Genomic DNA, 13,594 nt, shown 5'->3' on the forward strand with positions numbered 1-13,594 from the left:
GGCCTTCCATGCTGACTCAGTTTCCACCCCTCTTCACTGAGGTATAATTGACAAATTGTATATATTTAAGATATACAACGTGATGTTTTGATACATATATACTTTGTGAAATGATTACCACAGTCAAGCTAATTATCATTTCCGTCACCTCACACAGTTACCTTTATCTGTATGTGCACGTGTGCTGAGAACACAAGTCTACTCTCTTAACAAATTTCAAATATACAATATAGTACTATTAAACTACAGTGGTTGCCAGGGGCTGAGGCCTGGGGGAAATGGGAAGATGGTACAAAGTTTCAGTTGTGCAGGATGACTAAGTTTTGGAGATCTAGTGTACACCCTCGTGACTGGCTCGGTTTTAATTGTTCGTTTTTCTCCACTCAATCCTGTGCCCTCTGGAGAAGACATTCCCAAGTCTGGCTAAGCATCAGAGTCTCCTGGGTAGCTTGATAAAAATACAAAAATCCCTGAGCCCCATACCAGACCAACAGAATCAGAATCTCTGGGAGTCCAGATATCCATAAATTTTAATCAGTTTTCTAGGTGATTCTGACCAGCAGGCAGGCTTGGTAACCACTGCCCCATTGCATTTTCCATGGACCCAGCCCAGTGAGAGCAAGAAATGGAATGAGGCAGAGAGTTGAGGTACATGGAGGACTCACTCTGTATCAGCTCCTCTCTAAGAGATTTTACATCTGTGCATTTAATCTCAACCACCTCAAGAAATAGATTCTAGCAAGCCCAAGCCTATTACTATAGACAAGAAAACCACAGTTAAAGGGGTTAGGCCCTTGTCCAAGATTCCCACTGGTAACAAAACCAGCTCTGCTGTCTTTTTAGACTCATTCTTTTTACTTAACTCATGTTAATTAAATGTTAGTTAAAATAAGTTAACATCTATATTTTTAGAATCTCTGTGCCTTGCTCCCTTACATTCAATCAACCTGCAAGACCTACCCACTCTATCTGCCCATCTTCATTCTCTGCCATGTAGACCTCGGAAACAGCCTTCTAATTTGTCTCCTACCGTTTCACCTCTAATCTGTTTTCCTAACTGTAGCTGAGTAATCATTTAAACTTTGCAAATCTGCCAAAGCCACTGCTCGTGGTATATTTTACCACATATAAGCTTTTCATTTTTACATATAAAAATATGCCTAATTTTACCTTTATAGCTTTGAGGTTTTCAGACTTGATAATGGGTGTTTAAGTGAGCCTTCCCTGCCCTTTAGACTTCTAATGCAAATGACAATATAGGGGTTAAGTTTTACAATGAATAAAGAGTTTGTACATATTGACGTAGGAAGGCAAACCTCAGAAGAATGGGCAATAGGCATGAGTAGGTAATTCACTGATGAGGAAATTAAACTAATAAACAAATAAATGAAAAGAAACCCCAATCACTAATGGTCAAAGAAACAAAGTGATGTCACTCAACTCCCCTCGGATTAGAAAAAATTAAAAACAGCTATGACCAGGACATGGAACCAACCTAAATGTCCATTAACAGATGAATGGATAAAGAAGATGTGGCACATATATACAATGGAACATTACTTAGCCATAAAAAGAAATGAAACTGAGTTATTTGTAGTGAGGTGGATGGACCTAGAGTCTGTCATACAGAGTGAAGTAAGTCAGAAAGAGAAAAACAAATACCGTATGCTAACACATATATATGGAATCTAAAAAAAAAAAAAAAAGGTACTGATGAACCTAGTGACAGGGCAGGAATAAAGACATAGACGTAGAGAATGGACTTGAGGACATGGGGTGGGGTGGGAGGGGGAAGCTGGGGCGAAGTGAGAGTGGCATGGACATATATACACTACCGAATGTAAAATAGTTAGTGGGAAGCAGCAGCATAGCACAGGGAGATCAGCTCGGTGCTTTGCGATGACCTAGAGGGGTGGGATAGGGAGGGTGGGAGGGAGGCTCAAGAGGAAGGGTATATGGGGATATATGTATGCATATGGCTGATTCACCTTGTTGTACAACAGAAACTAACACAGTGTTGTGAAGCAATTATACTCCAATAAGGATCTATTAAAAAAAACAACAACTATGATACATATTGCTGGCAGCAATGTGGGAGAAGAGTACTCTTGTAAACTGCTGGTTCATAGGGAAGTTTTGTCAGCCTTTTTGGGAAGTGTTCTAGTAACATTTTAAAAGAAACTGCAATACTGTTTGTTCTAATTTCCCATTCCTGGAAATCAGTTTACTTTCCAGCTCAAAACCATTAGAATAAAGGACCTGTGAACAAGAGTATTTACTGCTGCATTGTTCAAATGGCAAAAACCTGGAGGTAGCATGATTGTCCATCCCTAAAAGAATTGTTGACTTTATTATGGAATATCCACATCATGGATGTGGAGCTTCAAAAAAAAGGGAGGGAGCAAGTCAAGACAGTAAAGACAAGGGATAAAAGGTTAATTAAAAACTAATAAAATCATATCAGCATATCTGATATGATCAAATTTATGCACTTATATAAAATTATATACATATGTATGTATAGACAAAATCTGTAAAAATTAAAAATGCAAACCTAATCTGTTCATTTCTCTACCTAAAATCTGTCAATGGCTTCCTAATCCCCTGTGGATCAATGCAGGATCTTTAGCTTGGGCCCCAGAGGCCCCTGCTCATGTCTCCACCCTCCCATAAAACAGCTGCCCTCCTCATTCTGTGTCACAGACACGTTTCCTGGTTCTTCACCTCCCAGGACCCCCAGGCCCCCTCCACTCTGCAGCCCTCCTGCTCCTCTTTAGTTCTTCACACATGCTGTTTCTTTTCTTCTGCATGACTCTTACTCATTTTTATGTCTCAGCTTAAACATCAGTTTCTCAGGGGGCTTTCGCTGACTCTCAGATGTGGTTATGTATCCTGATATCTATTCCCATGGTTCTCTGTCCTTACTAAAATTCTATTTTATTATTAGCTTCTTTTCCCAAACTTTGCTCAGATTTTCCCAGCTGTAATTTACTGCTTAGTTGTTACATCTGAATTGGATAAGAGCCTATAGCAAAGACCTGAACATTGTACCCTGGATCTCATAACTGTGGGGATGTGGAATCACCTCTCCAACCCTGTTGCCACCCTGTGGACCTCTCAGCCATAAGGATCTCTTTTAATTTTATAGGGACAGCAGTTTATGCCACCACATAGCATCTGTGAGTGCTGTGATACCCTCCCCAGGATTGTCTGTGTCATTCTCTGGGTCCCTCTGGCCATCTGTGCTCCTTGGCTGCCTCAGGCTTCCCACTCTGCTCCTGTCCCCTGTGAGGAATCCCTGGGTAGAGGAGAAGAGGAGCCCTAGTTCCTGTGATTGTCAGAGTCCCTCCTGATCTGTGACCATGATCATGCTCTGGGCCTGAGAGGAGGCTGCAGTGAAAGTTACTTTAAATTCCAAAACATTCTAAAGACAGCTTGGAGCTGACACTTGCTATAGCAGCAGAGAACTAACCACGACAGGCGTGAGGGGTTAACACAGGGCACACACCAGGGAGGGCACGACAACCAAGTTTATTAAGCATTATTTTGCTTTCACTGCATGTTTCTAATTAAATGTTTATTTTTAAAAAACCCAATTTATATGAAGAGAAAATAATTTAGTTCAGTTCATTTTCAAACCATAATGTTAAAAAATTATTCTTTTCATAATAACAGCTTTCTTTCTGTAAGCAGTAGCATTTCTGTCTTCACAAAAAAGGGAGAACAGGAAAACAGATTGTATGACTATGTTTTTCCAGAAGACCTAGGTAAGCCAGTTTCCCAACAAGGTCATTGCCCCTGGTAAGCTTGGATAAAATAACAAGATTTTTTACATGAGAAGAAAATGTGGAAATAAATTACATTACATGTTAACTCAAAGAGATTTTTATATTAGATAACCCGAGCTTCTTATCCCTTTGGAGGTCATCCTGTCCTCTGTGGCAGGGAGGATTGAGTTGGATAAAGACTCTCATTAGCACTGGGGGAGGTTTCACATGTAAATCCCCTCACAAATGCGAGAGCAAATAGAGAGTGTCCTGCTTAGTAAGTCAACATAATTTGGGTGCTAGTTTTTTCTCTTAGAAAAGTGCCCTTGGTGGCTTTTGAAGTGGATGAGGCAGGATCTTTGAAGTGGATGAGGCAGGAAGCTCTCAGCCCACAGTGTTTGCCTGCTTCTCCTTCCCATCAGGATTGTCCAACATCCCCAGCCTTTTCTCCAGTCTCTGCTTCCATTCTTCTCTGAGCCTGAGGAGGGGAAACAATATACGTGGTTAGTGCATTTGTCTAGACATCTGCTGGTCCAGAGAAGTTTTTTGTTTTTTTGGTTTTTTTCCTTCTGAAGAATATTTTTTAAGAGAAATAAGTGGCTTTTACAAATTTATGAAGGAAAAAATCAGTAGAGTAATGAGCAGTCTATGAATATGTAGTTTTCTCCAAAATTTATTCCTTCCTACATTGGTATGCGGATTCAGAGTAATATCAATCAAAATCCCAGCAGGACTTTTCTGTAGCTATCAACAAGCTGATTCTAAATTTTATATGGAAAGGCAAAAGAAGTCAATTAGCCAAAACAATTTTAAAGTAGAAGAAAGATGGGAGACTCATGCTACATGATTTTGAGGCTTAATGTAAAGCTACCATCATCAAGACAGTGTAGCATTGGTGAAGGAAGAAACAGATCAATGGAACAGAATGGTGTGGAAATAAACATACACAAATATAGCCAATTGATTTTTGACAAAGTACAAAGGCAGCTCAATGGAGGAAGGATAGTATTTTTTTTCAATAAATGATGCTGGAACATTATATATCCATATTAAAAATGGCTTTTGATCCACACTCCACATCTTATACAAAATTAACTAAAAATGGATCATAGACATGAATGTAAAATGTAAGACCAAGGCTTCAAGAAAAAAGCCACAAAATAATATCTTCATGACCTTGGGATAAGGAAAAAATTCCTATATACATTACAAAAAGCATGATTCATAAAAGAATAAAAAATTTGGGACTTCATCAAAATTAAAACAATTTGTTCTGTGAAAGATACTGTAAAGAGAATAAAAGACAAGCCACAAACAGGGAGAAAATATTTGCAAGTCACATATCTGATAAGGGACTTATTTCCAGAATATATATAGTTTCAAACTCAATGATAAGAAAATAATATAATGAGGAAAATAGTTGAACAGACATTTTCCTAAAGAAGTAATATGGGTGGCAAATAAACACGTAGAAGATGCTCAACATAATTAGGAAAATGCAAATTAAAACAACAATGAGGTACCACTTACCTCACAGAATAACCAAAACAAACAAAAAAAACCAAAACCAACTCTTTCCCCCTACCTCCCCTGGCAAAACCAAAATCCAACCCCCACCCCCCAAACCAAAAAACCCTCACAACAAAACTCAAACCAAGTGCTGGCCAGGATGCTGACTAACTGGAACTCTTTTACATGCTATTAAAATGCAAAACGGTGCAGTCAGTTTGTAAAACAGTTTGGCAGTTTCTTATACAGTTAATCATACACTTACCCTATGACCCAGTAATTTCAATCCTATTTGCTCAAGAGAAATAGAAATTTATCTTCACACAGAAATCTATATGTGAATGTTTACAGTACTTTTATTTATAGTCACCCAAAACTGGAAACAACCTAAATGTCCTTCAATGGGAAGTGGATCACCAAATTGTGATACATCCCTACCACAGAAAAGCACTCAGCAATGAGAAGGAATGGATGTACACAATTGATACACACAATAAGAAGAAAAAATCCCAAGTACATTGTGCTAAGTGAAGAGAGCCAGACACAAAAGACTACATACTGTATAATTCATTTATGACATTCTGGAAAAGGCAAAACTGTAGGGATGAAGTACAGATCAGTGGTTGCTATGGACTGGAAATTGGGAGAGGAGTTGACCACAAAGGAGAAGCTTAAGGGAATTTTTCAGAGTGATGGAACTATTCTATATCTTGACTGTGGTGATTACATGACTCTGAGCATTTGTCAAACTCATAGATCTGTACACAAAAAGAAAAGAAATGCATGGTGCTTATAAATCAATTAAGAAAAAGAAAGTCTATAATCAAACAGGCAGAGGCTATACAAAGGCAGTTTCTGAAGAAGAAATCCAGCTAGTTCCTATGCATATGAAAAGATCTCAACCAAACCTGTAATTAATTAAATTCATTTTAAAACAGTGAGATGCCATTTTCACCTGTCAGGTTAACAATGATTAAGAGTCTGACAACACATAGTGTGAGTGACTGTGGGAATTGGCATTCCCATACTTAGAGTGGAAGTTTAAAACAACTTCTTTGCAAGACAAGGAGGCAATAGCTATCAAAATTTAAAACACTCATCTTTTGACATATCTTCATTTCTATGAACTTATCCCATAATGCTTATCCATGTATGAATAATGTATGTACAAGTATTCTTATTACAATATTGTTTGTAAAGCCAAAAAATGAAAAACAACCTAAATGTCCTTCAGTGTGATTGTTTAAATTAATTGTCACATCATTATTGTGGAAAACATTAAAGAAGTACTGAAAGTGCCAATATAGAAAAAATTCCAAGATAGCATAAGTTAAAAAAGGAATGTGCATATTAATACTATGTATAAAATAGATAACTAATGAGAATCTACTGTATAGCACAGGGAACTCTACTCAGTGCTCTGTGGTGACCTAAATGAGAAAGAAATCCAAAAAAAGGGGATATATGTATATGTATAGCTGATTCACTCTGCTGCACAGTATAAACTAAAACAATATTGTAAAGAAACTATACTCCAATAAAAATTTTTTTAAAAATTAAAAAAGGCAAGTGCAGAATATTGAAGATTGTGTAGATCCTATTTTGCATAAAAATACAGCACACTTATTTATTTGCTTAGAAAAACTAAAGTTTTGGAGAGATACATATGAGAAACTGTTAATGTCAGTTTTCTCTGGAGAGCAGGTCTAGGAGCCTAAGTGTGAAGGACACTAGTATTAAAAAGTATACACTTGGGGAGACCTTCAAGATGGCAGAGTAGTAAGATGTGGAGATCACTTTCCTCCCCACAGATACATCAGAAATACATCTACATGTGGAACAACTCTTACAGAACACCTACTGAACGCTGGCAGAAGACCTCAGACTACCCAAAAGGCAAGAAACTCCCCCACGTACCTGGGTAGGGCAAAAGAAAAAAGAAAAAACAGAGACAAAAGAATAGGGATGGGACCTGCACATCTGGGAGGAAGTGGTGAAGGAGGAAAAGTTTCTACACACTAGGAAGCCCCTTCACAGGCGGAGACGGGGTGTGGCAGGGGGCGGGGGAAGCTTCGGAGCCACAGAGCAGAGCGCAGCAACAGAGGTGCAGAGGGCAAAGTGGAAAGATTCCCACACAGAGGATCACTGCCAACCAGGACTCACCAGCCTCAGAGGCTTGTCTGCTCACCCTCCAGGGTGGGCAGGAGCTGGGAGCTGAGGCTCAGGCTTCAGAGGCAGACCCCAGGGAGAGGACTGGGGTTGCCTGTGTGAACACAACCTGAAGGGGGCTAGTGTGCCACAGCTAGCCGGGAGGGAGTCCGGGAAAAACTCTGGACCTGCCTAAGAGGCAAGAGATTGTTTCAGGGTGCGCAAGGAGAGGGGATTCAGAGCACCGCCTAAATGAGCTCCAGAGATGGGCGTGAGCCACGGCTATCAGCACAAACACCAGAGATGGACATGAAACACTAAGGCTACTGCTGCAGCCACCAAGGAGCCTGTGTGCAAGTACAGGTCACTATCCACACCTCCCCTCACAGGAGACTGTGCAGCCCACCACTGCCAGGGTCCCGTGATCCAGGGACAAATTCCCTGGGACAACACACGGTGCACCTCAGGCTTTTGCAATGTTACGCTGGCCTATGCTGCCACCGGCTCACCCCGCATTCCGTACCCCGAACTCCCCGCAACCTGAGTGAGCCAGACACCCCACATTCCGTACCCCGACCTCCCCCAGCCTGAGTGAGCCAGAATCCACAAATCAGCTGCTCCTTTAAACCCATCCTGTCTGGGCGGGAACAGACGCCCTCAGGAGACTTACGTGCACGGGTGGGGCCAAATCCAAAGCTGAACCCCAGGAGCTGTGTGAACAAAGAAGAGAAAGGGAAATCTCTCCCAGCAGCCTCAGGAGCAACAGATTAAATCTCAACAATCAACTTGATGTACCCTGCATCTGTGGAATACCTGAATAGACAACGAATCATCCCAAAATTGAGGCGGTGGACTTTGGCAGCAACAGTAGACTTGAGGTTTGCTGTATGCGACAGACTGGTTTCTGGTTTTATGTTTATCTTAGTTTAGTAGTTAGAGTTTATTATCATTGCTAGATTTGTTTATTGATTTGGTTGCTCTCTTTCTTTTTTTTTAAAAAAATATATATTTTTTTCCTTTTTCTCTTTTTCTGAGTGTATATGGGTATGCTTCTTTGTGTGATTTTGTCTGTATAGCTTTGCTTTTAGCATTTGTCTTAGGGTTCTGTCTGTTTTTCTGTGTTTTTTTTTTAATATAGTTTTTAATGCTTGTTATCTATGGTGGATTTGTTTTTTGGTTTGGTTGCTCTCTCTTTCTTCTTTTATAATCACTTTCTAATTTTTAAAATTTTAATACTTTAAAAATTTTTTATTTTAATAATTTTATTTCTTTTTCTTTCTTTTTTCTCCCATTTATCCTGAGCCATGTGGCTAACAGGGTCTTGGTGCTCCGGCTGGGTGTCAGGCCTGTGCCTCTGAGGTGGGAGAGCCAAGTTCAGGACATTGGTCAACCAGAGACCTCCCAGCTCCATGTAATATCAAACAGTGAAAGCTCTTCCAGAGATCTCCTTCTCAACGCTAAGACACAGCACCACTGAATAACCAGCAAGCTACAGTGCTGGACACCCTATGCCAAACAACTAGCAAGACAGGAACACAACCCCACCCATTAGCAGAGAGGCTGCCTAAAATCATAATAAGGTTACAGACATCCCAAAACACACCACCGTACGTGGTTCTGCCCACCAGAAAAACAAGATCCAGCCTTATCCACCAGAACACAGGCACCAGTCCCCTCCACTAGGGAGCCTACACAACCCACTGAACCAACAGCCACTGGGGGCAGACACCAAAAACAAGGGAACTACGAACCTGCAGCCTGTGAAAAGGAGATCCCAAACACAGTAAGTTAAGCAAAATAAGAAGACAGAGAAACACACAGCAGATGAAGGAGCAAGGTAAAAACCCACCAGACCTAACAAATGAAGAGGAAATAAGTAGTCTACCTGAAAGAGAATTCAAAGTAATGATAGTAAAGATGATCTAAAATCTTGGAAATAGAATGGAGAAAATACAAGAAATGTTTAACAAGGACCTAGAAGAACTAAAGAGTAAACAAACCTTGATTAACAACACAATAAATGAAATTAAAACTTCTCTAGAAGGAATCAATAGCAGAATAACTGAGTCAGAAGAACAGATAAGTGATCTGGAAGATACAACAGTGGAAATAACTACTGCAGAGCAGAATAAAGAAAAAAGAATGAAAAGAACTGAGGACAGTCTCAGAGACCTCTGGGACAACATTCTATTTATAGGGGTCACAGAAGAAGAAGAGAAAAAGAAAGGGACTGAGAAAATATTTGAAGAGATTATAGTTGAAAATGTCCATAATATGGGAAAGGAAATAGTCAATCAAGTCCAGGAAGTGCAGAGATTCCCATATAGGACAAATCCAAGGAGAATCATGCCAGGACGAATATAAATCAAACTATCAAAAATTAAATACAAAGAAAAAATATTAAAAGCAGCAAGGGAAAAACAACAAATAACATACAAGGGAATCCCCATAAGGTTAACAGCTGATCTCTCAGCAGAAAAACTGCAAGCCAGAAGGAAATTGCAAGACATATTTAAAGTGATGAAAGGGAAAATACCAACAACCAAGATTACCCAGCAAGGATCTCATTCAGATTCGACAGAGAAATTAAAACCTTTACATACAACAAAAGCTAAGAGAATTCGGCACCACTGAACCAGCTTTACAACAAATGCTAAAGGAACTTCTCTAGGCAGGAAACACAAGAGAAGGAAAAGACCTACAATAACAAACCCAAATAATTAAAAAAATCATAACAGGAACATACATATTGATAATTACCTTAAATGTAAATGGATTAAATGCTCCCACAAAAAGACATAGGCTGGCTGAATGGATACAAAAACAAGACCCATATATATGTTGTCTACAAGAGAAACACTTCAGACCTAGGGACACATACAGACTGAAAGTGAGGTGATGGAAAAAGATATTCCATGCAAATAGAAATCAAAAGAAAGCTAGAGTAGAAATTCTCATATCAGGTAAAATAGACTGTAAACTAAAGACTATTAAGGGAGACAAAGAAGGACACTACATAATGATCAAGGGGTCAATCCAAGAAGAAGATACAACAATTGTAAATATTTATGCACCCAACATAGGAGCACCTCAATACATAAGGCAAATGCTAACAGCCATAAAACGGGAAATCGACAGTAACACAATCATAGTAGGGGACTTTAACACCCCACTTTCACCAATGGACAGATCATCCAAACTGAAAATAAATCAGAAAACCCAAGCTTTAAATGATGCATTAAACAAGATGTACTTAATTGATATTTATAGGACATTCCATCCAAAAACAACAGAATACACTTTCTTCTCAAGTGCTCATGGAACATTCTCCAGGATAGATCATATCTTGGGTCACAAATCAAGCCTTGGTAAATTTAAGAAAATTGAAATCATATCAAATATCTTTTCTGACCACAACACCCTGAGACTACATAACAATTACAGGAAAAAAATCTGTAAAATATACAAACATATGGAGGCTAAACAACACATTACTAAATAACCAAGAGATCACTGAAGAAATCAAAGAGGAAATCAAAAAATACCTAGAAACAAATGACAATGAAAACACAATGACCCAAAACCTATGGGATGCAGCAAAAACAGTTCTAAGAGGGAAGTTTATAGCAATATAATCCTATCTCAAAAAAAAAAAACCATCTCAAATAAACAACCTAACCTTACACCTAAACAATTAGAGAAAGAAGAAGAAGAACAACAACAAAAAAATAGCAGAAGGAAAGAAATCATAAAGATCAGATCAGAAATAAATGAAAAAGAAATGAAGGAAACAATAGCAAAGATCAATATAACTAAAAGCTGGTTCTTTGAAAAGGTAAAATTGATAAACCATTAGCCAGACTCATCAAGAAAAAAAGGGAGAAGACTCAAATCAATAGAATTAGAAATGAAAAGGGAGAAGTTACAACACACACTGCAGAAATACAAAGGATCATGAGAGATTACTACAAGTAACTATATGCCAATAAAATGGACAACCTGGAAGAAATCTACAAATTCTTAGAAAAGCACAACCTTCCCAGACTGAACCAGGAAGAAATAGAAAACATAAACAGACCAATCACAAACACTGATATTGGGACTGTGATTAAAAAACTTCCAACAAATAAAAGCCCAGAACCAGATGGCTTCACAGATGAATTCTATCATACATTTAGAGAAGAGCTAACATCTATCCTTCTTAAACTCTTCCAAAATATAGCAGAGGGAGGAACACTCCCAAACTCATTCTACGAGGCCACCATCACCCTGATACCAAAACCAGACAAAGACGTCACAAGGAAAGAAAACTATAGGCCAGTGTCACTGATGAACGTAGACGCAAAAATTCTCAACAAAATACTAGCAAACAGAATCCAATAGCACATTAAAAGGATCGTACACCCTGATCAAGTTGGGTTTATCCCAGGAATGCAAGGATTCTTCAATATATGCAAATCAATCAATGTGATAAACCATATTAACAAATTGAAGGAGAAAAATCATATCATCATCTCAATTGATGTAGAAAAAGCTTTCAACAAAATTAAACACCCATTTATGACAAAAACACTCCAGAATGTAGGCATAGAGGGAACTTACCTCAACATAATAAAGGCCATATATGACAAACCTGCAGACTACGTTGTTCTCAATGGTGAAAAGCTGAAACCATTTCCTCTACAATAAGAAAGAGAAAAGGTTATCCTCTCTCACCACTGTTATTCAACATAGTTTGGACGTTTTAGCCACAGCTATCAGAGAAGAAAAAGGAATTCAAATCGGAAAAGAAGAAGTAAAGCTGTCACTGTTTGCAGATGACATGATACTACATATAGAGAATCCGAAAGTTGCAAACAGAAAACTACTAGAGCTAATCAATGAATATGGTAAAGTAGCAGTATACAAAATTAATGTACAGAAATCTCTTGCATTCCTATAAACTAATGATGAAAAATAAGAAAGAGAAATTAAGTAAACACTCCCATTTACCATTGCAACAAAAAGAATAAATTAACTAGGAATAAACCTAACTAAGGAGACAAAAGACCTGAATGCAGAAAACTATAAGACACTGATGAAAGAAATTAAAGATGACACAAACAGTTGGTAAGATATACTATGTTCTTAGATTGGCGGAATCAATATTGTCAAAACGACTATACTACGCAAAGCAATTTACAGATTCAATGCAATCCCTATCAAACTACTAATGGTATTTTTCACAGAACTAGAACAAAAAATTTCACAATTTGTATGGAAACACAAAAGACCCCAAATAGCCAAAGCAATCTTGAGAAAGAAAAACGGAGCTGGAGCAATCAGGCTCCCAGACTTCAGACTATACTACCAAGTTACAGTAATCAAGATAGTATGGTACCGGCACAAAAACAGAAATATAGATCAATGGAATAGGATAGAAAGCCCAGAGATAAACCCACGCACATATGGTCACCTCATTTTTGATACAGGAGGCAAGAATATACAATGGAGAAAAGACAGCCTCTTCAATAAGTGGGGCTGGGAAAACTAGACAGCTACATGTAAAAGAATGAAATTAGCACACTCCCTAACAGCATACCCAAAAATAAACTCAAAGTGGATTAAAGACCTAAATGTAAGGCCAGACACTATAAAACTCTTAGAGGAAAACACAGGAAAAACACTCTATGACATAAATCACAGCAAGATCCTTTTTGACCCACCTCCTAGAGAAATGGAAATAAAAACAAAAATAAACAAATGGGACCTAATGAAACTTAAGAGCTTTTGCACAGTAAAGGAAACCATAAACAAGATGAAAAGACAACCCTCAGAATGGGAGAAAATATTTGCAAATGAAGCAACTGACAAAGGATTAATCTCCAAAATTTACAAGCAGCTCATGCAGCTCAATAACAAAAATACAAACAACCCAATCCAAAAACGGGCAGAAGACCTAAATAGACATTTCTCCAAAGAAGATATACAATTTGCCAACAAACACATGAAAGGATGCTCAACATCACTAATCATAGAGAAATTCAAATCAAAACTGTAATGAGATATCATCTCACACCAGTCAGAATGGCCATCATCAAAAAATCTGCAAGCAATAAATGCTGGAGAGGGTGTGGAGAAAAGGGAACCCTCTTGCACTGTTAGTGGGAATGTAAATTGATACAGCCACT

General features: G+C 38.4%; 1 protein-coding gene across 1 annotated transcript in view; it reads right to left on the reverse strand.

The window, feature by feature from the left end:
- Positions 1–3,824: 3,824 nt before the first annotated feature.
- FAM240B (family with sequence similarity 240 member B) overlaps positions 3,825–13,594 on the reverse strand; it is a 43,855-nt gene continuing 34,085 nt past the window's right edge. The window contains exon 3 of the mRNA XM_060013524.1: positions 3,825–4,245. Coding sequence (XP_059869507.1) covers positions 4,152–4,245 — 94 coding nt within the window. The 3' untranslated portion in view covers positions 3,825–4,151. The remainder of the gene's footprint in view (positions 4,246–13,594) is intronic.

The sequence above is a fragment of the Delphinus delphis genome, chromosome 6, assembly GCF_949987515.2.
Source record: "Delphinus delphis chromosome 6, mDelDel1.2, whole genome shotgun sequence".
NCBI lineage: Eukaryota > Metazoa > Chordata > Mammalia > Artiodactyla > Delphinidae > Delphinus > Delphinus delphis.